This window comes from Lampetra fluviatilis, chromosome 35 (assembly GCF_964198595.1).
Source record: "Lampetra fluviatilis chromosome 35, kcLamFluv1.1, whole genome shotgun sequence".
NCBI lineage: Eukaryota > Metazoa > Chordata > Hyperoartia > Petromyzontiformes > Petromyzontidae > Lampetra > Lampetra fluviatilis.
The window spans coordinates 10,925,339-10,951,904 of record NC_136309.1 but is presented as its reverse complement, the minus strand read 5'-3'; the positions used below and the strand labels follow the sequence as shown (position 1 = coordinate 10,951,904).

Below are 26,566 nucleotides of genomic sequence, written 5' to 3'. Positions count from 1 at the left end.
TCATACCCTCCCTTCTCTACGTTTGCAAAACGTGGACCCCCCTAATGGAACAAATTCGCTGGTTAGAACATTGAGGCTGGCCTGCCTACGATCCATCCTGGGTTTAACCAGGCTGAATTGTTTGAGGAGCTTACAAATCCTTGAATGATCTGGACAAAGTCCCATCGGCGAACTCCTCTGGCAGGCAAGGCTGTGTTGGCTGCGTTATGTAGCCTGCATGCCCAGCCACCGCATGCCTAAACAGCTTTTGTTCAGCTGGATAGAGGGGGCTAAACGGGTACGGCATGGGCTGGAGAAGAGATGGAGTGATGTGTTGCAGTAGGAGGTGGCGCTGAGTGGACTTGCCAATGACTGGTACAAGCGGTGTCAAGATTGGCATCTGTGGATGAGGCTTGTGAAGGATGCTACTGGGCAGTTGGAGGCAGTCGCCCTCCAACAACAACGGAGGGCGGAGGAGCGACGCTCACAACAACGAGCAGAGCGCCGGGTGGCTAAAGCATAGCAAGTTGGCACAGTAGGGGGCACAGGTGGAGCATCGGCCATTCATATCAGTCAGTCGACGCCTGGCACCTGGGTCTTACCCATGACCTGCCAGCGGGCGTACGACACTTCACGTGGCCTCAACGTGCACATAGCCTGGCACAAGCGCCGTGGTGACGTCACCGCCACTTAGTGGCGGATGGCGGTTATATATTTGTGAAGGCACTTTTCTCTAGACTAGTGTCATATTCCGTACCTTTTTGATGACACCTGTGCCGCTTATGAAGGCTGTTCTATTCTTGCAAATGATGGCAGCAATGTGTCCAGGAGCCTAAATGCCAATGTCGAGGTCTGCCAGCCATGAGAGAGAGGGTTTCAGGAGAGAGTTTTTTGTAATACAGTTGATCATCGATTATCCGGCTTCCAATATTATCCGACTTGCAGGCCGATCCGGAGAAACCGGCAAAACTGCTCCAAAGACTGTACCAGTACGGGGGATATGCAATGTGTGTGTGACGAAAAAAGTAGCTATGCTTGGTTTGTGTTAAATATATTAAATAGAGTATATTATACACTACACACAACTTAAACAATGAAAATACTGCACGTATATACATAACCCCATGCAGAGTCTTCGAGATTGGAGAGTGGCAAGTCCTGTAGAGTAAATACTTTTTAAAGTAGGGTAAGTTATTATTGTCTATTTGTATGTTTATTTACGCCAATTTCACATAGTAAACCAATTTAAAACACGAAAATAATATATGACATCTAAAAAACAATGTTATACAAGAATGTGCAAAAATAACCTTTTTTAAATGTATGATTATCCGGCGTTTATAAAATCCGGCGCCTTATCCCCCCCGAAGCTGCCAGATAATCGGTGATCTCCTGTATTGCCATTCCTCTATTGAAGGATGACAGTGGTTTACTAGATGGTCCATAATTTGAGGTGCATTGTGGCCATGCAAGCCAAACTTATGGATCATCTAGTAAACAGCTGTAAGCTTTCGTGTGCATGTAAGAAAGGCAGTGTATGTATGTAGGTGAGAGCAGAGTGGAGAGCATTGATTTTTCAAAAATAAAATTACGGTATATTTCATATTTATCTGGAAAAAGCTAAAATATTTAGTTTCTTAGAGAATGAACATTGCAGAGTACAGTCTGTTCTATAACGTGGCAGTTGCATTCCTGCAGAACAACGCGTTATGGGAAAATTGCGTTATGATAAATAATATATAAAATAGGGTAAAGCACAGTCCGCGATAACACGTGAGATTCGTATGCAGGCTGAACAAAGAATGAGGCGTCTGGGTAGCATCTCTAAGCATCCAGCAGTATCCCAGTGCCTTGTGTGATGCTATGCCGAGGCAGCCGTACAACTGCTTATTCCTACTAGCGCGACATAGTTCTGTTTACTCAATCGCGTTATATCCAATTTGTATCCACGGTATAAAAATGTGTTCCCGAATACATAATTCTTCACCGATGTTAGCCATGGCCAGGAATCAAACATGGGTGATCGCGTTCATAGCGATTTGCACTAACAACTGCACCACCGCTTTAACTCTACACCCCTTAATTTCATATACATTTTTACATCACATAAATAACAACAAACACCACTATTAATATGTTACTTTTGTGTAAATGTAACGATTTGTTCCGGTTTGTACACCGTTCTAGCATTTGTTTGATGATTGCTCCCCACGACCCTTGCGTGCACTGGAGGTTATTAATCTGACCCCATTCCCGGGTAATGAAGCGGGATAGAATTGACATGGAGTGACCCTGTGTTCCGTTATTTTCCGCAAACACAAAGCCGCCTGTGTTCTAACATAAAACACGTTCACAGGCATATTTTTAGTTTTGGTCGCACATGTACTCATTCAAAGGCACTTAACTATCAAAGACAAGTCAGCATGACGCAGCAGCATTTTCTTTTTTAATCTCAACGTGGAACATTTTCTTTGGAGCTACAATTTCAGCGGCCGTACCCGCGGGCGACGGCGAGCGACTTAACAATGTGAGGCGAACTGTTTGGGGTAGAGGATAACAATCGTGCGCTTTGTAGGCGGCGGTGACGTTAAAGGCGCGCTTGTTTGTAATGCTCAGATGGGTGCGGCCTTCCCGGAGGATGAGCCCACCGGGGCCGGATCGGCGGCCGTGCTGAACGGCCGACCGGCGTGCTCGCGGGAGGCGGATGAGTTCACCGCACGACACAAAGGGTAGTCTTGCGCGAACCAGCTTGCGGCCGTCGTCTGCCCAACTGGAACGTGGGAACTGATTTGATGTCGGGATTATTTGACTGGCGGCGGCGTCTTACCCCCAACAGTGTAATCGTTTCAACGTAAACATGCGTTGCTCCCTCCCACCGCGTGCCGACCGTGCGGTTTTCGTTTGGCGAAACGTTCTCCTCTCGCGCTAGCGGGTCACGGAGCGCAGCGCACTTTTCTCTGTGGTGCTGCGGCAGAGCTAGATGGGATTTGTTGCTGTGTAATGATGTGGTTTTATCTGCTCGTGATTTAATTAATTGTTGTGATTCAGGGTCATAGTATTGACTCGAATCTATAATTTTTGTGTCATTCGCCCTATTTATGAATATCATTCCATGAATCAGTCCTTTTCATTGAATTTTTTATTTGACCTGGCAATACACCGCCATGCTTGACATTCTGTGTGTTAGTGGCATTGCGGTTATTGAAACTAATTTTTTAAGTGTGCCTGAGAAATGTATCTGTCAAAGTTTGGATTCATATGAAGAAGCTTGTGCAGTAGTTAACTCTGCTCGGATCAACGTCAGGGTGTTTATATTGCACAATCATCGGCAACACATATTTTTACAGTGATTATGCTGCTTATGCGCAAAGTGTCCTGGAAATGAACTCTGTTGTGTTTTTATTGTGGCAGCTCAAACCTGGAATTTCCTGAAAAGTTGAAGAGACAGCAGGCCAAAAACCACCGGTAAGAGCCTTCTGCCACGTGTTTCTCAAATCTCTTTCATTGGCCAGTGATTCATGTATTCCAAATGCATTTGTCCCAGAATACAATGTATATATTTGTTCATGCAAAACTGGCATTGGAGTAATTAATAGAGGAAAGATTGCACCTTACCAATTTGTGTGATGACAGGATATTGTAAATTGCACTTAATTGTAGTGCAGCAATACTGCTCAAGTGATGAAGTTAATTGGTACCGGAAGTTCATAAAGGGCACCACGGTTTGCCATAAAGGGCGCCACAGTGGCGAGATGTTAACTACCTAGCCTGGCATGCGGGACATCATGGGATCGATCCCGACCCTGACGCCCGTATATTCGGTGTTCTCCCTGAGGTCACGTGGATTTTTGTCTGGGTCCTCCGGTTTTTCCCTCCACATTTTGAATCAACATCACACGTTTAGAGTTTTTGGCCGCTATAAATGTCCACATGATAAGCCACTTGGTTAAGCTATCATTTGTGGCCAAGTTGCTTCGGAAATAGAGATATATAGCTCCAGTGGGCCTTACCTGGTAAAATACGATTTAGCTTACATAGTTTAAATAGTAATGAAGAGTAATGATATCATCTTGTGTATCTATGCCACTATGTTGAACTTCTTTCGCACCGCACGGCACATGATGTGGAACGTGGTGGGCACACTCATTTTATGCGTCTCATTTCCCCGATTCGCTAGAACGTGAGATTTTGTGAATGAATTGGCCAACTTTGCTGTGTGAGTGAATCCATGCTCACAGTGTGCATGATGACCGTACCGAGCTCACAGTGTGCATGATGACCGTACCGAGCTCACAGTGTGCATGATGACCGTACCGAATCCACGGTGTGCGTTATGACCCGTACCGAGCCCACGTTGGCAGCTCCACCCCCCAAAACTATTGATTTTGAGGAAGCATCCTGCAAACTGCCGTTTTTATCCATTTGTGCCGCCCAGACGTAATATAACAAATCCCAAATGGTATTTTGATTTATAAAATAGCATCTGTGGCTATTGATCTAAATCCACAGTGTAATCAATTTTGTTGGTGACGAGGCTGGTCGGGAGCGGGGCTCTCTGGCGGTGATGCAAGGTCACGGTTTGGTCTGTGCATGCCAATGCTCTCCATAACAGCGATTGTTTTGGCAGTGTGCTTGCTGGCTGTGGTGCAACGCCGATTTTGAGGAGTGTTTTTGGGAAAGAGCGCTGCACAAAAATTGTAATTATTTTTTATGTGCACATCGTGTGAATGCAAAACGTCACAAAAACTTGAATTAAGATGTGAACTTCGGAATGATATCAACTCAAAGTAATTCATCACACCCTTGTGGGTGGAATCAAGCAGATAATACTTCACCTAAATATAGAGCTTTTAATTCACTCTATCAAACTGGATTGGTTTAAAGGCACCTTTCACCAAATCAAGGATCCTGCACAGAAATGATTTATCCTCCGTTAAAACTTTAAAACCATGCAATTACAGAATAACTAGGTTAATCTGCAGCCGTATAATTTCATTTAGTTTTCATCTTTATTGCCAGGCTGAACAGGTCTATTATACATGTTTTTACATATTAAACTCCTGTGTTATATATTTTTTGGAAATGCAGACACTTGCTGAGAAATTATAATGTAAACGATGAACAACACAGGTACATTGGATCCCAGTTACTCTATCAATATTGTAGAGTTGCCAAAAGCACCATGCCTATTTGTATCATCAGCTGTTGCTCACTAAAGATGTAATGCCTGAAGGCCACGATACACGAGAGTCATTTTAGGGCAATTCTTTCCAGCGGTTGTCGACAATATTTTACCGCACCTTTTTCTGTTGAAAAAAAAATAGTGGCTGAATATCTGAACAAATTTAATCGCTGCAACTGGCCATGGAAACGTCCAATCGGATCAGAGGGCTGCATCGTCGCCCCAGGATTGTGTGCTCCGTAGACCAACCATTGTACATTTTTGCCGGTCGAACGGCCAGCACTCGTAGCTGCCACTGCAAGGCCTCTTGTGAGTGCGATCTGCAGGACTCAAATACATCTCTGTTGTGTTTGTGTTGTTCCCAGCCTCTGGCAGAAGGTGGGCCTACTGCAGGACAGCTGCACGCCAGAGGAGGAGGCGTATGCCCTGAAGTTGCGGTCGACTGTATCCTTAAGAAGTGGTGTGATGCTGGCAAGCACACAGAGCCAAAGGACTCCGGGCTGGAACAAAGAGGTCCGTGTGAAGCACCGTCTGGATAGGGTCACGCGATGTTTTTTGTGTCTCTCTTACTGATGGTGGCACAGTTACCACTGCACCGTGCAGTGGCAGTGTGGGAGTGGAGTTCATAGTCCCATCAGAAACAGAATCTTTATTTAGGCTGGAGGAATCTGGTGAACTATAAAACTCTTTTTTCACAGATGTCCAGTAGTGATGATTCTGCAGCATTAAGTGAGTTCTGTATACATTTTATGTGCATGGCTTTTAGTTTGACCGTACTGGGGCATTGTACTCCGAGTTAAGTAACACGATGGGACTGTGGTTGCTCTTTAGTGTTTTGGGGTCCGCTTACTTAAACTTAAACTAAACATAATGGTATATTTTGCCACTGGTAAAAGAGATCTCATAGTGTTAAACTAAACAATTTCTTATTTTACCAGGTAAGGCCCCACTGAGCTATATAGCTATTTTTGCAGAAGCGACCTGGGCACAAATTATAGCTCAACCATGTGGCTTATCATGTGGATCTAATAACGGAGCCCTCGTTGCGCAAGACGGTGCGTTGACAAGTTGAGCGCACTGGGCCTGCCTGGCCGCTGTTTTGCAGAAAGGAAGTTTGCCCCCCCCCGTTGCAAGCGCACGCTTTTGGACTGGGTGTGGAACCTGGCAAGCGGCAAGGAAGAGATGTTTCACGCAAGGTCTCCCCAGGACAAATAAATGTTAGTGATGGGGAGAGCCTGCTGTGCCTGCTTCCACGTCCTGGCACGGGGAGCAGACACGGGAGCGCGTCCGATGCAAATTCCACTCGCATCGCCGAGGAGTACAAATAAGCTTTAGCCGACAATGCTTTCTTTTACCCAAGGCCAAAATTAACACAGCTGCCCATTTGGTTTATTTTTCGTTCTCACCTACCATGACACACCCCTGGGAATATGCGTCAAAGTGATTGTCAAGGTTTGGGAAACTGCGTCTTTTTCCGTGAGAGGCCGAGCAACGTTCCTGTCAGAAGGTGCCCTCTGCTGGATCGATCCGGCCGCACTTTTTCTTGCAAAAGGAATGCATTGATCTGCTGTCAGTGCCCTGAAGAATCAATGGGAGAAAACACGACCACTCATGTATTTTTACATCGCATAAAAAACTATAAAACAGTTCTTTATTTTACCAAGTAAGTCACACTGAGCTATATCGCTCTTTTTTCAGAAGCGATATGGCCACAAATGATAGCTCACCAAAGTGGCTTATCATGTGTGGATTAATAGCCAAATACTCGAAATGCATGTTTATAAATGTGGAGGGAAAAACTGGAGAACTCCGAGGAAAATCCACACGACCACGGGGAGAACATGCAAACTCCAAATATACAGGCTTCACGGTCGGGATCAAACCCACGACCTCCTGTATACCAGACGAGGTAGTTAACATCTCTCCACCGTGGCATATTCGGATGACCTACAACAACGCATGTATTTGCAGTTGCCGAAGACCAAATTACCCGCAGTGTGCCAGGTCTGAGAAACTGTGCCGGTTAGCCCTGCGTCGAGTGCTGGCACGGTTGGCCACCGTTTACAAACATGGGGATTGTGGGACTACCCGGTGGGCAGTAAAGGGCAATGCAGAACACAAACTATTGTCCTGTGTACTTCTATGCCTCTGCCATGAATGCTTTACGCACGTACGACAGCGAGGCATTGCAGACGTGCGTGCAGCATCCGCAAAGGCAACGTATACCGCGTTGATCTCGTCAAGGGGCATAAACCATCACGCGAACTCCAGTCATCTTCAGAGCGGTGGCTTTTGGCTAGCCGTCGTACAAAGTCAGTCACCGCATCGCGCGCTTTCAAATATGCTTATGCGTCCGTCTGGAACGCTCTTCCCTCCGATATTAGAAAGCCACTGGAGCTATGCACTTTTACATCTAGATTGAAAGCTCATTTCTTTCGAACTGATTTTTTGTGATTAGTTGTGCTTCTGCCGCACCTCCGATTAGCACAGTTGGCTACGTACGGTGTGAAAGAAGTTCAGCATGCACACATACCAACCCTCACTGTTCCAGCTTGCTGAAGCATGGTCAAACAACCGTAATGACTCGCTCAGGAACGGGGATGTCCTCATTCGGCAGTGGATTTTAACAAAGGGCTCTCTGCATGACCATTGTTTAGAATCCTAGATTGTCGTTTGAGTTGATCTAGTCCTCGTAGGGAGCAGAGGTTCGAGCTGAGTTAGTAAGGAATTAGTCTTGTGCTTGACACCAAATTCCCCTTGAACTCCGAGCCACATGCCATTCAAGAGAGCTAATTCACTTACTGAGTAAGGCTGATTTGTGCTGTGGATTAGTGTCCATGGGAAACCAATTCCAACACCATAAGGGAAAGATTGCTCTGGTGGCGATGGATCGGTGAGTGTTAACAGTGTTTTTATTTATTTCATTTTAAAATTGACTTTCAATGCACGTGTGCCCGTATTCAACTTGCAGTGCATTGGTTTATTTTTTAAGGCTTGTAGCAATATTCCATTTATCTGTAAGCATATAACTGCAATTATCTGTTGAAATATGGGATTAATCTACTGATTATTGCTTTGATCAAAGTAAAGAAAAATATGAGCATACAATTTGTGAGTGTGGATCGATGACATCATTCACCATCAGTGTATCACACCAGGCGTTGACTGGCAAGTTTTCCTGCTTTTGGATTCTGATGATCGTTTTGTTCATTGCTTTCATTGGCTTAAAATTATTACAATTTTCTCACTATATTAATGTTATCAAAAAGTTAGGTAGACATTACGTCCCCTTTGTAGTTCTCTCCTCGTAAATAAAAGTATTTATTACACAACCCATAAGCCCCACGGCTTTCTGGGAGTGCATAAATTCAGCAGCATTGGACCGGATTCGACATACAATGTCTCATCAGCAGCCAGGCTTATTGGAATGAATGCAGGCGACCTGCCAGATGTTATAGAGAAGGTCCCGCTCTTGAAGATATGGGTCCTAGTTTGACACAATTATGTATTTCATAATTGTATAATAATCTCCACCGAAACATCATAACATACAAAGTTGTCAATTTTGCTCACTTATCAACACAAATCAATTGGCACATTTGCCCTTGGGACACATTTATTCGATTAGCTGTGTCGGGCGGCTAAGGGTTATCATAAAAAAAACGATACCTACCGCAATCTAACCCAAAGAAATTAATTACGAACCTGACCGTTTATCATTGTCATCACTCCTTGCGTGTTATCGCGCCTCGCACGAGTAAACCAAGGCCCGGAACACCTTCAGCGTGTGAACCCACTCCCGTGTGTGTGTATGCGGGGGTGTGTGTGTGCGCGCACTCGCCTGTATCCGACCGGTGTGTTTGCCCTTGACCGAGGCACAGTTTCTCGATGGTGGGGTGGCCACGTTGAGCCGCCACGATGTGGCACAGCGGCTTGAGGAAGTGGACCTTGTCACGAGCAGCATGGATCACCTGCTGTGGAAGGAGATGGAAGGCCGTGCTGCGGACGGTGAGTAGCTGACAAATACCGCACTTGCAGACACTCTGTATGTATGTTGAACGTCTTTCGTACTGTCCAGCCAACTAGGCCTCGGCAAGGTAAGGTAAAAGTTAAAAGGTAAAAACAACGAGCCTACCTTTACCCTACCTTTTACCTTACCACAATACAATCACTCTACCCTACCTTTTACCCTTCAGCAGGTAATGTAAAAGGTAAAAAGCAACGAGCCTACATTTACCCTACCTTTTACCCTTACCCCATACAAATTATCCGATTACAGGGTAATTACTAGGGAACTACACATGAACAAGGTTTATAACGGTAAATGCCAGGTAGAGTGCTTTATTCACATAGAATACTCTCGATGATTCTCAAATCTTGTAACTCAATTTTACCCACTTTCTAATGTGGTATCGACTACAAACTTGGTATACTTATGTCAAACTGATGACAATACTATATTCTATCATAAAAAAAACATTGTTTATATGTTGTGTTTCGGCTTGGGTCTAATTGTCCACGCTCAACTGACGTCTGTAAATCACCACGGCCCCTTACGTTATGGCAAGCTTTGGGGCCACTTCCTGGAGACGTGGAGTTCTGCCACTACTAGTACATTTAATAAAAGCGTGTTTTTTTAAAAGTTTTTTTTAGATATTACTTATTAAATGGAGGCCACGGACTGCGCCACGGAGCTTTTAGCGGTAAACAAGGTGCTGTATTTACCGGGTAATACTTCGCGCTTCCTTTACCCTACCGGGTAATTCTTCCGAGCTACCTTTACCCTACCCTTTACCTTACCCCTTGGCATGTCGACACCTTTACCTTTACCCTTTTACCCGATAAAAAGGGTAAATTACCTTACCTTGCCGAGGCCTACAGCCAACCATGCAAATCAGAGGCGGCACTGCTTTCTATCTGTGTAACTTTAGACAACCTTGCACTCCATCATATAGAGATTATTACGATACGATTAAATGCACGCTCCTTAAATGTGTGACCAATTTACTTAGAAATGTGAACACATTTTACAAATTTAATCGGGAAATTATTTTGCTTTGCAGTGCATAGTCCAGTTGCAATCAAGCACACACTGTAACCCCCTTTATACCTCGTGGCCCATGGTTTGTTGTATTTGGACTTATTGTGATCTTATTGTACACACAGAATTCTATTACTTTCTTACCAGCTCTGCAAAGTGGGCAAGACGTAATGTCCTTTCGCGCAATAATAATTTCAAACAAACCACGACCCGCGTGCTGGCACCTTGCGCTCAAGAGTTTTGTATAAAAGCGATCGCACGAAGCGTTTAAATTTTACAAGGTTGTTTTAAAATTGCTTTCATAAAATACTGCCAGTTTGGCAATGTTCTCTTTAGAGTGTTTTTGGTTTAATATCAAAAACATTTGTCGAAGGGGAAAAACAAATTACGGCAAAAAAAATTTGCGAAGCGCGCGCAGATTTTCTCCCCGTTGCCCCTTTTGTCAGCTGTAATCGCTCCGGGTGACTCGCGCACCCTGCTCCTGCTCGTTTGCACGCCGTTTAACCTGTCCCAGCGCCGGTCTCTTCCTACGGAAAGCAATGAAAGGTGACTCCCGCTATCCACTTAATTACGTCCCCCTCCCGGGCAAGTTTGGCAGGACAATTTGCCCCGACTACAAGCGACTTGTACAGATTCCGGTGGGGAAAAAATATTTGAAAAAACTTTGCATAACCGCGTGCATAAGGGACAGCACCCGCCGCCGCCGTTCCACCGCGCATCACAACGATGCCTCCCAGACGACCAGTGGTTCTAACTGCTGCTATTATCTAGTAATGCGCCCGGATGGGCAGAAGGCAAGAGCTGGGACGACAGGCCGGTGTTCGCACGCACACGCGGCACCTTTGCGCTCACTCGCGTGCGTACGTACGTAAGTGAATGCCGGCGATGTCCTTGTTGGTTTGCAGCCAGGATGTTATGCAAGTGAATCTGCACGTGTTCAAACATTAAAGCTGCAGAGGCGAACTCTGACCTGGGAAGGTCATCGGTAATGTTAAACGTCTACGTAAAGAGCATTGTTGCACGCCCTTCACACGCCGTCACGAATTCCCACTACTGCAGTTTTTTTTTCTAATTTTATAGAGCTCACAAGCTCGGCCTTGCACTCAACTGCAGTTTACAAGTACGACGTAAAATCATTAGCGAATCTGGCAGGCTGCCATTTCAGCCAGTGTCCCCGCATCCCTCCCTCCCTCCCTTGCTCCCCACCCAACCTCCTCCAACAGGGTGTTGTCTTTGGCCCCTTGTGAGCGCCACCGCTTTCCCATGCTTGAGTGGCAGTGAACGGGGACACGGCACAGGGGTGGGGGAGAACAGGAGCGCAGCTGCTTCACACACACCTTATTTTCCAGCGCTCGCCATCGCACCGTGCCCCCCCCCACCCCGCCTGGCCCCCTTCCAGACACGCACGGCCGCGCACTTGACGTGATCTCCACGCTCCCAAGACCGTCTCGTTCTCCCCTTGTCCTATTCCTATAGGTTGTGCAGTCTCATCATTGTCGTTTTTTATCGTTGTTGGTTTATGTGCTGAAGTTTATACTGTGGACGCTTGGAATCTACAAAGTTATCTTTCATAATATTGACAATGGACGATTATTACTGATAGGGCGTTCACCCGTTATGAAGTTGGTCCCTGAGAGGGATTCTAATGGTAGCCATCGTTTGCAGTCCCGTTAATGCTGGCATTACATAATTTAACAATATCGCAATAAATCCATGGTTTGTGGTGAATTGCCATTACATTTTCAACTCGGCTGCTGATAGATTAGGTGTGTGCACGTGTAGTGTTGTTTGCACAGCAGATATACAGTAGTTGAGCTTGAGAAAAGATGAGTCCTTGATTTTCAATGTATTTTTGGGATCATGGGGAAAGCAATCGGTAATGTGCATCAGTCCCTCTTCTCGCTTCCTATATGAAGTGAATTGGGCTCATTGTGATCTCAATAGATGCTTGTTTCTTCTCCAGAAACTCTTCTGAGCCTTCAAAAAAGATATAACTGGCAAATGCATGACACAATGTTGTGTCACATGATCAGCCACATTTTCCCACCGCACATTGTGTTGTTTGGACACGATTAGATTTTTTCCAATACTTCCCATTCTATTGCGACTTTTAATTTCCCCCTGTTGTAAGTGAAGACGTCTTTTCAAATTTAATTCATAAGGAATAAACATTGGCAATTGCAGCTCATTCGACGGATGTCTGATCGCCATCACTCCACGGATGAGCTGTGTTGTGCGCGCTAGTTCAATTTACTGTGACAGCGCAGTAATTTTTGTCCGTTGATCTGCGGTCCGCTGGATTTGGTGGCGATGCCACGGTCCTGGAGGCAGCAGCTAGGAGGCGGTCGTTGGTTGACGTTGCAGAAATGGAGGCGTCGTGCACTTGAGATCGCCTGCTTTTGGTGCGGTGGTGGCGGGCAGGCATATGGAGGCTTTTGGTCGACGGGGTATCCCTGTGCAGAGTTGGAATATTTTTGCTCGACCGTACGTGGGATTTTCACCCGGCGTTCTGGTATTCCTTCAACATTTAAATATAAAAGTAATCGGCTATGGTGCATCCACTGTTGGATGGACCCCCTCCCCCTCAAGCCACCACTTTCTCTCACTGATACGTGTAAACATTCCCAAACCCTTTGAAAACGGGACTCCCCATAAAAACCACGCAGAGACTTGGTGATGCTTTTCTTGAGGATTATCGGTTTGAAACGATAAACTGCTACTAGAGAAGATTCGATCTGGATACAGCCACATTGCTCACGTGATTTGTAACTTTGATCCTTACCTGTTTAACGATAGTTACATTTTAATGGGGTGCCATGTTGGCGAGATGTTAAATACCTCACCTGGTATACAGGAGGTTGTGGGTTCAATTCCGACCAAGATGTCTGTATATTTGGCGTTTGCGTGTTCTCCCCGTAGTCGTGTGGATGTTTCTCCAGGTCCTCGGGTTTTTTTATCAACATTTTTAAACGTGTGTTTCGAGTATTTGGCTGCAATAAATTTCCACACGATAAGCCACTTTGTTGAGCTATCATTTGTGACCAGGTCGCTTCTGAAAAAGAGCTATACAGCTCAGTTGGTCTTACCTGTAAAATAAGAATAGTCTTATCGTTTATAGTGTAATTTTATTTTTTTGAGGGACTTATCTTGGAGTGGTCTGGGACTGCTTTTGTTCTTGTTTTTGCTGCCTTGCCCAAGCTTGCATTTAGTGTTGAAAAGGCGGACTTACGTAATGAAGTTATGTTTAATTTGTTTATATAATAGTGACTTGCTTAACTTTTTCTCTATTTTGCACTCCCATCGTTTTTTTGTATTATTTTATGTTGTAACTTGCTGACCCGGCCCTACTACACATCTGTGAAATAGAGCTTCATAGCTCATCGGATTCCTCCAGTTGATACTACAGGGTTACAGGAAGATGTGTCGTAGAATTAGATTGGAGTATTGAATGTGCAAATTAAAGGTAAGTGACGCAATTCTATGGCTCTGAATTCGTATTTTGTTCCGCATTCACCGTGTCCGGTGCCATTGATTTGGAAGCCGTTAATGAATGGTGATCGTATTTTTGTTGTTGTCGTCTATTGGAACATTTCACGAGATGTTGCTGCACTCAGGAGAATAATGGCGCATTGCACATTTGTTAACTTTGCAATGCGCCAACTCGGCCGTGATTGAGTTAATGGGGCCTTTTGCATGTCGCCGCCGATTGAAATGAGGAGCACGGGGTTCCGTAATTTCAGCGCGTCACGTGCACGGCATCCAGCGTTGCATTTGCCGTGAACGATGAGCAGGCCTGCCTTATCTTTGGTGCGATGGGCACCCCATCACAGGTGACATTCGCCCTTCGACTTGCGACGAATGTGTGGTTTCGCTGTTGCGGTGCTCCTATTAATAGGCCAATTAAAAAAAACGTGCAAAACCGCTGCCAAGAATAGGTCGAGTTACAGCGCCACGCAGACCCTGGCTAACGACGTGAGATTAAAAATCTGCCAAGCCCCCCCCCTCACTCTTGTTCCTGTGCCGGTCTTCCCAGCAGAGGTTAGGGAGATAGGCTGGAGTCGGATGCACGCCGTCCCACCCAGGAGCCTTCCTGTCGACTTTCATTACCAAGTTCCCAGCACAGCTTGATTACAAAAAAAAAAGTTTTACTCCAGGCCTATGCGTCAGAAAGGGAGGGTGAGGCCTAAAAACGCGCGCGCTTCTGGCACATCCGTTTGTGTCGTAAGAGATGTTATCTGAAAGGCGTGCCACAGCGTGAGCATGGCCGGCACGGCGGCGGCGGCGTATTAGCGAGATACTGAGCAGGAATAAAAGTAGCGGTTGTGGTTCTGTCGGCCGCAGGTTCTCGTCAACAATACGCTTCCAGCAAGGTTTTTTTTTTAATCCGAGAACTTTGAAGGCTCACACGAATTCAAGCGGCTTTTATAAAACGAGGAGCCAAAATATTTTCAGCAGAGTGTGAACTGGAATAAGTTTGATAGCGGTGACCTAATTAAGCAGATTCGATCTTTTCCACGGTGCTGGGCAGGACACTTTTCTTGTCCATCTGTAAAAACCCCTAAAGTGATAAAAAAAAAATCTTTGAAAGAAGCAGGTCACACGAACTTCAAACGCGCGAGGAAGGAAATGAGGCGTGTTGACGCAGCAAGCTTTCGTGCGCGACCGCGGTTTAATGGGCGACCGGGCCACGCCACCGCTCTGTGCTGCAGTGCCGCACTCTTGCCCCGCTGCCCTTCCTGAAGCCGGGCCTTTCCCTGGTGTTCCCTCCCCGCCACATGCCTCTCCCCACCCACCCTCCACGCTCCCATCCTCCCCTCCGCCCTTACCGGGCGAAACGCGGACACGAGTTTTCCTCCCCCCCACCCAGCCCCGCTGAGCCAAAGTATCACACGTCAAGGGTTGCACGATGAGGTGAAGCGATTGTTCCGCCAGGCCTCATGGGTAGAACTTCCACAGTATTTTGCAAGCCACGCAAGAGCAATGCATCCAGTATGTTATTACACGATCTCGGTGACCTGTCTCACTGCTATGAAGAAGGCCTTTCGCCTGAAACATCACCCATTTTATAGATGTATTTTCCTCTTTTGAACAGTGATATTGCCATGCGTTTTATTTATATATTTGTGCTTGTACACCACTGCCAACAGTATCACATTTTAAAAAATATATATCTGCACAGTATTTGCACAATACTTGATGCAGCTGTAAAATTGTGCCCCACCTGATGTCATGGCTTAAGCTTGTTATACAGTGACTAGAAATGTAGTGTTTCAGAATGAGTACATCCATGAAATTCCCCATCTTAGGCCTTCTTGGTGCCTTTAAGATGCAGTATACCAAGTGGATCGCTAGACTTTGCAGAGCGTCAGTGTTATCCGCCCAAACATGCGTGTATTTTTCTCCACGTGCTCCATTTTCCTTCCACGTACAAAAAAGACTCCAACAAACATTCTACTTGAAAACTTTCTCAAGCAGAGAGGACCTTTTTGGAAAAAGTCTAGAGTCAGCAAGGCTTTTCTGGGAAACACAAATACAATAAATTATTCCTCTCGATCCACACACATTTCTTTCCAGCTGAGAATTTTCGTCAGTTCCAGAAGATAATATTGAAGCAGCAGTTGTTAATTCGCCTCTGTCCTCCTGTGGGCTCCCAAGCAGTCACAAGCGACATCCTGCGGTGTTAAGTACATACACACATTTACTTCATGGAAAGCCAGGAGTTTTACTGCCACACTGGGCTTCTCTGATTTTCACCACATGCTCACCCACACCAGGAGTTTTACTACCAACACTCTCTGACTTGTACCACACGCTAACCCACGCCAGGAGTTTTACTACCAACACTGGGCTCCTCTGACTTGTACCACATGCTAAACCAAGCCAGGAGTTTTACTACCAACACTGACTAGCACCACATGCTAACCCACGCCAGGATGCTTCACGGTTCAACGTCGCCGCTTGTGTCCCGCGTGTCCTTCACCCCCAGAGTCCCTTGGCTGGGAAGCGCTGTGCAAGAGGACGAAGCTTCTGGAAGAGTGCCAGCTGCTCATCTCCAGGCTCCAGGAGGAGGTTGCCCAGCTGCAGCAAGGTATGCGGAGGATCTCTACATTGAATCTTCTCTATCACTGTTAAGATTAAAATAGAGAGTTCACTTGCACATGTACCTAACTTTTTCCCCGACACATTGTGCTCTCATATTTGCACTGTTTTCTTATTTTTTTATTCGGCTGTGTTCCACTTGCGACTGTTAGTTATATTCCTAGTTTGTTAGTTGTACATTAAGTCTGAAGTGACCCTGCATTCGCTCTCTGCAATCTTCTGTGTTGTTGTCGTCGTCTTTGCTTTGCTGCTGCTGCTGCTGCTGTGCTCACACACCAGGGATCTGGGCAACTGGCCAAAACGGGATCATCCATGTAACAAATAACACCAACTCAAATTGAAACTGATGAAAGTGTCTCGACATTGAAGTCATGCCCCTCAAATGCACCGACACCCTTGTCCCCTCGTCTTGTATGTATGTGGAACTTACTTCCCACCATACAAAGCGAACCTCGCTAATCGGTCAGTTCTTTGGGCATCTTCTCAACTGTGCTCTTGTGTCTTGATTCCGTTGCCAATTCCTTAAATTGTCCAACAATTCTCAGAGTCATAATTTCAACTTGTAAAGGCGCGAGAAGGAACCGCAGACAAGCAGGAAGGCAGCCACAGCATGAGCTGGCGCCAACAATTCCCCTAGCTCTGCAGTCCCCTATATATACAAAGGTGTTGTCGGCCATGAAATGAGTGTTTGCACGTGGGATGAATCCTGTTCACCCTGAGAAAACCCATGCGTGCGAGGAGGACGCACTCTTGTCGCATACAGATGGAACAGGTGGTTGTCCACATGTTTTGCTGCCATTCCTTCACCTGACGAGCCAGGGTGTAACTCAGGGGTCGGCGACCTGCAGCTCTGGAGCCGCATGCTGCTCCTTAAGGACTGCTTAGTGACATTATTCACACGCATTGCGGCTCTTGAAATATAGACCTTTTCTATCGAATTGGGGGGAAAAAACGGCTCTTCTTGTAATTTTTGGTTGCTGACCACCGGAGTAATCCTCAACGTCCATGGGAAGGAAGGGAGATTCACAACCCTCACTGTCGCTACAGCGCTGCATAGCCACCGCCCCCAGATGACTGTCACCACTTTTGAGTGTCTGTGGCTTAGGCCAGTTATTGTCATCCACTGGTCTACGCTGACAGTCTCTGGGACTTTTCTGGGTGAATACGGTACAAGATTGCGTGTCATGCGGTGACGCAGTTGTGAACCCGCTGACCCGAGTTCTGTTGCCAGTCACGGCTAACATCAGTGGTGAATGATGTTTGAATCGGTCCCTGGGTGCTTTCTTCACCAACCCCGCCACATTACCAGCACAGTGAAGTTTGAACAAACAACCCCAATGACTGTTATGGCTCGGGCAGGCCTTCATCCACACCTCCGATTAACTCGCGTCTGGCTACGTACTGCGCGAAAGAATTTGAGCACGCATACATCCATCGGTCGATTGACTGTATTTTATTATTTGTGTACAAAACAATTGTGCTATTATTTTATAGGAAAACTAATTCTAGTCCACGTGAGACTTTGTCCCCTGCGTGTAAGCTCAGTTTTCCTCTCCCCGTCCCGCGCCATCTGTGGATGTCCGTGGCGGCCCCTGATTAGTGGCCGAGCGGTGGTCTGTGATGGGCCACCGTTTGCAGGTGCCGAGTGCGAGCTTGCCCCAGGGAAGGACGGGGGCCCGCTTTGCCGAGCAGCTGGTGAGGCCCGTGGTGACGTACAGCTCCGCGGAGGAGCTGAAGGAAATGGCGAGCGTGCAACACGACATGGCGTGGCTGCAGTTGCTTCAGCGTGTGCAGCAGGTGATTGTTGCTTATGTTGATGACGATGATTCGCAGGAGTGCGAGGTACATCGCTTAGGACGTTATGTACGATGGAGGTGGCCCAGTGGCTCGGGAAGCTCGTGTGATTTCAGAGCTGGTACCGCTGAGAGCCTGAGTGTGCGCACCTGTGATCAAATCGGGTTCAGCAAGGTAAATGGTAGATTGTATCGGTCAAGTCACCAATAATACATGTTGCCCTGTGGGCATTAACGTGTCGAGGTAATGCCTGCACGCGTGATGCGCAACGCAGGAAAGATTGCGTAAATCTTCACAGGCAAATCTGTTACAAACGGCACTTGCTGCAAAACTGGAGTAAAATAAGATGCACGGAGATTACGTGCTCATCGGTATGGGCAAAGGGCACGGGCCCTGCGGGATGTGTGCGATTGAGCAAGGGGAGAATGACAGTGCGGCTGCATTGAGGAGCTACGCACATCGGGCACTGCTACCGCGAACAAAGTGAGCGCCTCCCAGCGTTACGCCGCAGTACCCGGGCTAGAGTGGATCCACCCTTGGCAAATCACGCGACCGTGACGTCGTTTTTCCATTTTTTACCGACCCCTCCGCCCCGATGTCTCCCCTCCCCCACTTCTGCCCCCTCCCCTCCCATGCGGGCTCCCTGGGAACGGGCAGGCGATCGCCGATGAGTTCCTTCCCTTCCTCAGCACGCTGGACCCCGCCCGGCCTCCCTTCCCCGCCGTGTACCGGGCCGTGTACTCCATCCTATGCGAGGGCGCCGAGGCGTTCCCCTCCCTGGTGCGCGATGCCTCTTTGTGAAGGCTGTTTACACGGGCGTGTGCGTGCGTGTGAGTGCGTGTGTGTCTGTGTGCGCGTGCCTGTGTGCGTGCGTGAGCGTCTCTGCGTGCGTGGGTGTACGTCCGTATGTGCACGCGTGGGGGTGGGGGAACCGGTGGCGCAGTGGTTGGGGCACTGCGCTACAAAATCCAGCGATCTGCAATCGATTCCTGGTGTCGAGTATCTGAACCGGTCGTGGGCCTCCCATAGGTCAGCTCGGCTTCAAGATGAATCCCTTGCTGCACCATGATGCTTGGTCACACCACCGCCCCCCCACTCGCGCGCCGTACTAACCGTCGTAGATGTTCGCAAACGACACTACCCCGCAACAGCCTGTGTGGGCTACGCGGGGGATCTTTGTCTTTGTGCATGCGTGCGCGCAGACCTTTCTCGTCTCCCATCGTCACCGCAGCAGCAGCAGCAGCAGCAGCGTCTGTGTCCAATTACATAATTGCGTCCAAATGTGAGGCCATTACGCTTGTCAGTGTCCCTTTATATTTTTTGTAGAGTGTAATTACGATCATTACCGCTGTCACGCGTTCCTTCGCCAGTCGCATCTGGGCTGGCGGGCCGCTAATAGTCGCGCCGTTTACGTTTGAGAGCGCGCGCCTTCGTCACCGCTAATGTGCCCTTGTCGGTGTTCTTACATCACAAATGTGCATCGGTCGCGTGAAAGTTTGAGAACACATTTGTCTACAATTACCATGTATAACACGATACCTCATGCACCGATGCAGTAAACGTTTATTGGAAAAATGTGAAAGTAAAAAAATCTTTCGAAATCAGTCTGCTTTTGTTGTGGTTCTTACGCGCTTACAATTTGGGATGAATGCAGCATTTTCTCGGAATTATCTTTTTGTTTTTATTGCGGATGTTTTAGAATTTGAAGGAATGTGATTAGATCGGTGTAAAGAGTAATCTTCCATGGCAAATATCAAGTCTGCAAGGAAGTAAAGTTTGATTTGAAGCTTTCGTGACTGCAGGAATCCATACCCTTTGGTTCTTTCGGTAAAGTCACGTAGGTAGAAAATAAAATGAACAGTCTGCCTCAGCAGCAGACCATGCTTGCCCACCTGATGATGGACGCTTGTGTTGCGCCAGAAACGTGGTTTATTTTATTTTATACCCACGTGACTTTACTGAAAAAACCAAAGAGTATGAAGTAAAGTTTAATCGGAGGACGTCTGCTCACTGGTTGGTGAGTTGGTTGCTTTGCTCGGCAGTGGGGACAACTGAATATTGGAGCACAATTGTGAAGGGCACAGGGAAGGAAACGCCACACAAACCATTGGTACTGCACCAATGCACGGATGCCTACAATTAATATCAATAATCTTTAGATTTTCTATTAAAGGCGTGAGCATTTAATGCCACGTAATTTATACTTATGAACAGAGGCTAATCCGACTCGACCACAACGTGTGAAGAGTACGCGATGAACCACGGCCGAGTACTCCGCCGTGATACAACCAAACACCGCACACTGGCGGCTCAAGGCATCGTGTGCCCTGAAGGTGTAGGAGACCGCTGTGAGCGAGGGCACCGCTTGCGAGTCGTACGTGGTGAGAGCTCTCAAGCCAGAACCAACACAAGTGCAAACGCGGCCAAGCGGCGTTTTCTCTCGTCCCATTACACAGTACGGCACTTGGGGCGCCACGGCGGCAAGATGCTAATTACCTCGCCTGATATGCAGGAGGTCATGGGTTCGATCCCGACTCTTGATGCCTGCTGCTGTATATTTGGAGTTTGCATGGCTGCTATAAATTTCCATACAAGCCACTTCATTGTCATTTGTAGCCAGGCCGCTTCTGAAAAAGAGCTGTCTAGTTCAATGGGCCATACCTGATTAAATGTAAGTAGTTTAAGAAATAGCTTATTTTAAATGTGAATGTTTTGCCTTCAGTTCCATGAGCAGGTACTGGGTGGTCTGTGGAGAGGGAATAATCCAGCAGTGGATTAACCATAGCTGCTGCTGATATATTTCCATTGTAATGATGTAAAAGTCGAAGGGATAGACAAGCGGTGAAATGCTGTGCATGTGCCATGTCGCATAAGGAAATCGACAAATCGATGGTGACTTTCAGTTATGCGATGTTGGGGAATGCGTGGCGATCACATTGGTGCCAGGCTTTGTTGAGCGGAGGCGCAACCCTGTTTGCACATTCAACCCGGAATTCGTCTTCTGGGAGTGAAGCGTCTGCAGAGTGGTTAGCGCAAGTGCACTACTCGCCTGGAAACCCAAGTTTGACTCTCGCCAATGTCTAACGTCGGTGGCGAACAATATCTGAATCGGGTCCATCAACCCGCACTGGCCAGCATGGTGAAGTATGGTCATTGTCATAACCAACATTGCAAGAGGGGGCCATCTCACAGTGGCGAGATGTTATCACCTTTGCCTGGTATACAGGAGGTCGAGGGTTCGAGCTCAACGATGACGCCTGGATATTTGGAGTTGGCATATTCTCTACTGTGGTTGCGTGGATTTTTCTCTCGGTTCTCCGGCTTTCCCCTCCACATTTAGAATTAACATGCGTTTAGAGTATTTGGCTGCTATAAATATCCAACGTGATAAAAAGCCATTTCGTTGACCTATTATTTGTGGCCAGGTCGCTTCTGAAAATAGCTAATAGCCGAGTGGACTGTATCTGGTTAATAAAAGTGTTTAGTTTTATTCTGCAGTGGATGGACAAAGGGCCTTAACAATTATAATTTAGCCTGCGGCCAAAGCCAAGAGCACTGTTGGTGTGTGGATTTCTCGAGCATTATGCAACCTGGAAACCGGACGACTTGCCATAGAATTAAAAAAATTCCACCCAATTCACTCCCAACTATGAACAAGGATTTGCTAAAATAAGTTGGCGGATATCCGCGGGCTTGTCATTTTATTGCACCTGGGGACGTGCCAGCCCCTCCTCGGTTGGCGTGTCATTGTTTACGGGTAGATTGCACCAGGGATGGGGGGGTGAACAAATGCCACGGGGATTGTTGCAAGGTGGATGTTTTGCTTGTATCAATAGTCCGTACGGCAGGAGCGAGGTCACCAGTTGGGTCTTCATTCGGGAATTCGAGGTGATGGAGCACCAATGACGCAATGTCCGCCGCGTATGTAATCCCTCCGGTATGAGTTCGTTTCGAGCGATTTTACTTTCGCGATCACCGCTGCGTTGGTCGTCGGGCTGATTCCACTTTTTAAATGCCTGCATTTGGATGTAACTCGACGTCGCCTGCGTGATGTCCCATTATTGAACGCTGGTTCCCGGATTGTTTTCATGTCACCATGGTTGCTCCTTACTGCACACACAACAACATTGTTTCTCTCGCTGTTAACAAGTTGTTGTTGCTTCCACAGTGAGAGCTTTGATCCCGAGCTCGGCCATCATTGGCGAATTGGGATCTGCGGATGAAATGCGCATTACAAATGTAAATAATTTTTGCCTTTTTGGGCCGAAACGTACCTAATTTTACAACTGAAATGTACCTCGCTGGAAAGTAAGTTTTACAGATGTGCTTTTGTATCGTTTATAAATGTATCTTTTGTAGTTAATGTTTAGCCGATTGTCGTAAAAACAAAAATCTCACTTGGAAGTATTTCTGCCAGAAATGTATTTACTGGTAGGAACCTGGTTACACCAGCCCACAGGGGATTAATGTGTCCGTCGTGCAGGGAGGGGCTGGGTGCGGAGGGAGGGGCTGGGTGGGGAGGGGCTGGGTGGGGAGGGTGGGGTTGGGTGGGGAGGGGCTGGATGGGGAGGGTGGAGCTGGGTGGGGAGGGGCTGGTCACCCCGTGGTGCCCTTATAAAACTCAACGTTTCACCTACTCACGCCGGCTTGTGCCCGCCCTCACAGTCGGGCATATTTGCGGAATACACCACGCCGCCGTTGACCCTGGCCATTGACCGAGCAACCCAACGTTCCTACCAACTCCCTCCGCAGGAATGTGTTTCACGTTTTTTGTTCATGTGATGCTGTTATTGTTAACGTGTTCTGGTGTGGACGTGTTATTGGTCACATGTTGTTTCAATGTTTTTATATTCGCGTTTTGTTATTGTTGACACGTATTGTTGTTGGGAATCTGTGAAAACTGCTGGACATCTCTGAAAAAGAGCTTTATAGCTCATCTAGCCTAAATAAGTATATTCTCATTGTAAAGAATCACGTTATATTATTTACATGTTCTGTCTGCATGTTATTTACATTCACATTTTGTTACTTTTTACATGTTACATATCTTATGGTTTCCATTCATTATTTTTTGGTACTGGTTTCGTGATTTTATTTTTTACATTTTTTGTCATCGTTTACGTGCGTTATTGCTCACGTGTTTTGCAGTTTTTGGTTTACGCGTCGCTTTGTTGTATTGCTGCTGCGTTGACGAATCGTTGAGTTGATCCGCTGTGCCCGTTTCCGGACCCGTCTCCTCCTGGGGGTTGATCTTGAGAAAAAGCTCGCGGGCTCAATGAGCCTTCCCCCGCGATATTACGAGTAAAATACTACGACGCGATTTAATTGCTCCTTCGCACGTTCATTTTTCTGTCAGGGGCTACTACGTTGGACATTGCGACCGAATGTTTCCGGTGTGCAGCTTTGTAGCCCGGGTCACTGAAAACGAGGCTCATTGGTCGCCGTGGTTTGCTACTCGATATAAAATAAGAATAGGCTTTACCCTATCTGGCAATAAAACGGGTGTTAAGATGTTCAAACACCTAGATACCTTTTGCAAGACATGAAGTCTGCATTAACCATACATACTTGTGCGCACAAACACGCTTTGATAATATATACATTGTCTTGGCTAATAACATGCAAAATGTATCTATTTGGTGTTTGAACATCTTAACTCATTTTATTGTCCGAAAGGGTAAAATATAGTCTTATTTTTCACTATTGTATGGCGGTTGTTCAATGGGGTTGGCTCTAAAGGTACACCTTATCACACACAGCTGGTAACAGCTGTTGCACATCACTCGGGCACCTTCTGGATTTCGCACGTGTGGGCTTTCGCAACTAATATTACTTCAAAATAATTTTTGGGTCAGATGGCGCAAGTAAAATGTGTGTCGTAAACCCTCCTCCACCCGACACAGCCAAGTAACAAAGCTGTCGCGTGAACTAACGTGCCAGTGTGTCACTGCTTCAGCAGCACCGGTGTGTGGGAGAGCAATCCACACACATTTAACAATTTGGCAGATTTCTGGCATCTGCCTGATGATGCCAGGAAGCCCCTGGAACCTGCTAGTGGGTTCGAGAAGGGAGGTGCGGCCAGGGCGGAGCCAGGCCGTGCCGGGTAGCATAAAAGCAGCGGAACGTGGGAGCTCAGGGCTGCCGGTTCTGGGAAGTGGACTCGTCGTCGCTGCCGTCTTCGCTAGATATTGCGCGGCCGGATAGTTGTTGGCTGTCTCCGTCGGCACCGTCGGTGTAACACGGTCAGGGTTGTGTCAAGGCTCGGCTAGACGACTTGGGAGAAGCAAGGGCGAACCTGTGAACCTGAAGTGTTGAATAAAGAAGGTGCATCCTTAAGAACCTTGTCTCCCGCTCCGCTAACACGACAAATGTGTGTGGGACAACGTTTAGGACCAAGCCTGTACCCCCCCTTAAAATTGTACATCTTCAAAAAATATCCCGAAGCAGAAGATCAGTTCTGAATACAACTGCATTTGCAAATGTGATTTAAACTTTCATCCTTATCCATGTATCAATAGTAAACATTTTACGTCCAATTTTATTGGGGGACTGTGTGTCGTTGTCTTCGTGTGGTCTGGGATTGTTCTTGCTGTTTTGCAATCTTGCCCAAGCTTAGGAATTGGTGTACTTATGCAATGTTACCGTATATACTTGATCTATTTTACGTATTCATTTTGAGTGATTTGCTTTCTTTTTCCTATACTTTAGCACTCCGATCGTGTTTGTGTATTGTGTTGTTTTAACTTTCTAACCCCGTGCCCCTACTGGACATGTGTGAAAAAGAGCTTCATAGCTCATCAGATTCCTCCAGGATAAATACAAATTCTGATTCCGACATCGTTATTAAATGGTAGTGCCAGGTGTAGGAAGTTTTCTACGACCACGCATCATACTTGCACCACCTGACCCAAAAAGCCATTACGAATCATTTTCTGGATAACGGTGGAAATTGGACCTGAAACCCATTCACTGAAACTTCTGATTTACCGAGACTCAGCTCCCTCCCTCCTTCCCCGCACTCGGCATGGCATGGGAGTTCCTCGACTCTTGATAATTGTTTTTTTACCCTTTTATCTGGCAACACAACTGACACCTTTTTTACAAGGAGTCATGTTTGCATTGACCACAATACCTGCGGTCGGAATGCAAAAAAAACACAACTCTGATAATGATATGCACTGTCTTTGAAATGGATTGGTCCACACCCAAGACAGCTTTCCTTAGAGCCTAGTCTCACATGGTGTTGGACCAGATGACGCCAAAAAAAAGGTGTCAGTTTTGTTGCCAGATAAAAGGGTAAAAAACCAATTATCATATTTTGCTACTGGCAAAGGAGGTTCCAATGGTGTAAATTCCTCGACTCTTTTTACTCTTCTCTTTGGTTTATGGAAGGCAGAGGGGGGTGTGGAGGGCCGGAGCAAATGTCTGCGAGGTGAAGGCGAAACGGCCACGGGCGTTCCGTACGCAGGAAATCAACGGCAGGCTTTGGGCGGACTGCCGTAATGACATGTTTACAGTGCTGGGTGTGGCTGTGGCATCTCTTCACCATGAGCTCACATGCCATTATAAATTGACGACACGAGACAAACGCGCGTATTGTTGTAGTCACACGCGCGGAGATTGATGCGCCCCGCTCGGCTATCCCCGGCAGCCGATTGTCGCGTGCAGAGAATCTCCGCTTACACGGGGCGAGCGCTGCGCGAGGCCTTGAATTATACAAGCAGCGGTGATGTATAGCCGAGCGGAAGATATGGGGCCGTCTTTAATGATGTCACGCGATTTTGAACGATTTTTGACCCCCCCCCCACCTCGTCACAAAAGTCAGACCCCACCCTCAAATATGACGTCACAAAGCTCTGCCCCCCCCCCTCCCCCCCAAAACCATATTTCCATTTTGAAAATAAAACATGCTTCAAATCGCTTTAAACTATTGTCATTGTAGTGCGTATTTAATGTGGCGCTGCACTCTGATGTCGTAGGAGTGTTGTTATAACAATTAGTGTTATGACAATTAGTGTTAGAACAATTAGTGTTGTTTTAACAATTCTATATTTAAAGTTGCGCATTTTGATGTGACGTCACATTTCTCAAACTCCCCCCCCCTCGTCACAAAAATCTGACCCCCCCCCAGGTGCGTGACGTCATTTATGGACGGCCCCTTACAGATGTTTTACAATATATACGGGCCATTCGTGTTTTACAGACAGTTGCCTTCAATTGTGTGAACCTGCAGCAGTGCGCGTACAAAAGTCGCTCGGCCTGATGCAGACCACCGGCTCGAGAAAGCACTGAATGTGTGGTGGCGATGTTGTTGCTTACGAGTGAATGTGTGGTGGCGATGTTGTTGCTTACGAGTGAATGTGTGGCGGCGATGTTGTTGCTTACGAGTGAATGTGTGGTGGCGATGTTGTTGCTTACGACTGAATGTGTGGTGGCGATGTTGTTGCTTACGACTGAATGCGTGGTGGCGA

At 46.9% G+C, this 26,566-nt stretch overlaps 1 protein-coding gene across 1 annotated transcript in view; it reads left to right on the top strand.

Moving 5' to 3' along the window:
- TEDC2 (tubulin epsilon and delta complex 2) overlaps positions 1-19,699 on the top strand; it is a 34,258-nt gene extending 14,559 nt beyond the window's left edge. Inside the window, exons 5-11 of the mRNA XM_078872941.1 lie at positions 2,596-2,708; positions 3,391-3,444; positions 5,527-5,605; positions 9,043-9,169; positions 16,189-16,290; positions 17,902-18,098; positions 18,753-19,699. Of these exons, the coding sequence (XP_078729067.1) occupies positions 2,596-2,708; positions 3,391-3,444; positions 5,527-5,605; positions 9,043-9,169; positions 16,189-16,290; positions 17,902-18,098; positions 18,753-18,896 (816 nt within the window). The 3' untranslated portion in view covers positions 18,897-19,699. The remainder of the gene's footprint in view (positions 1-2,595; positions 2,709-3,390; positions 3,445-5,526; positions 5,606-9,042; positions 9,170-16,188; positions 16,291-17,901; positions 18,099-18,752) is intronic.
- Positions 19,700-26,566: the final 6,867 nt, after the last annotated feature.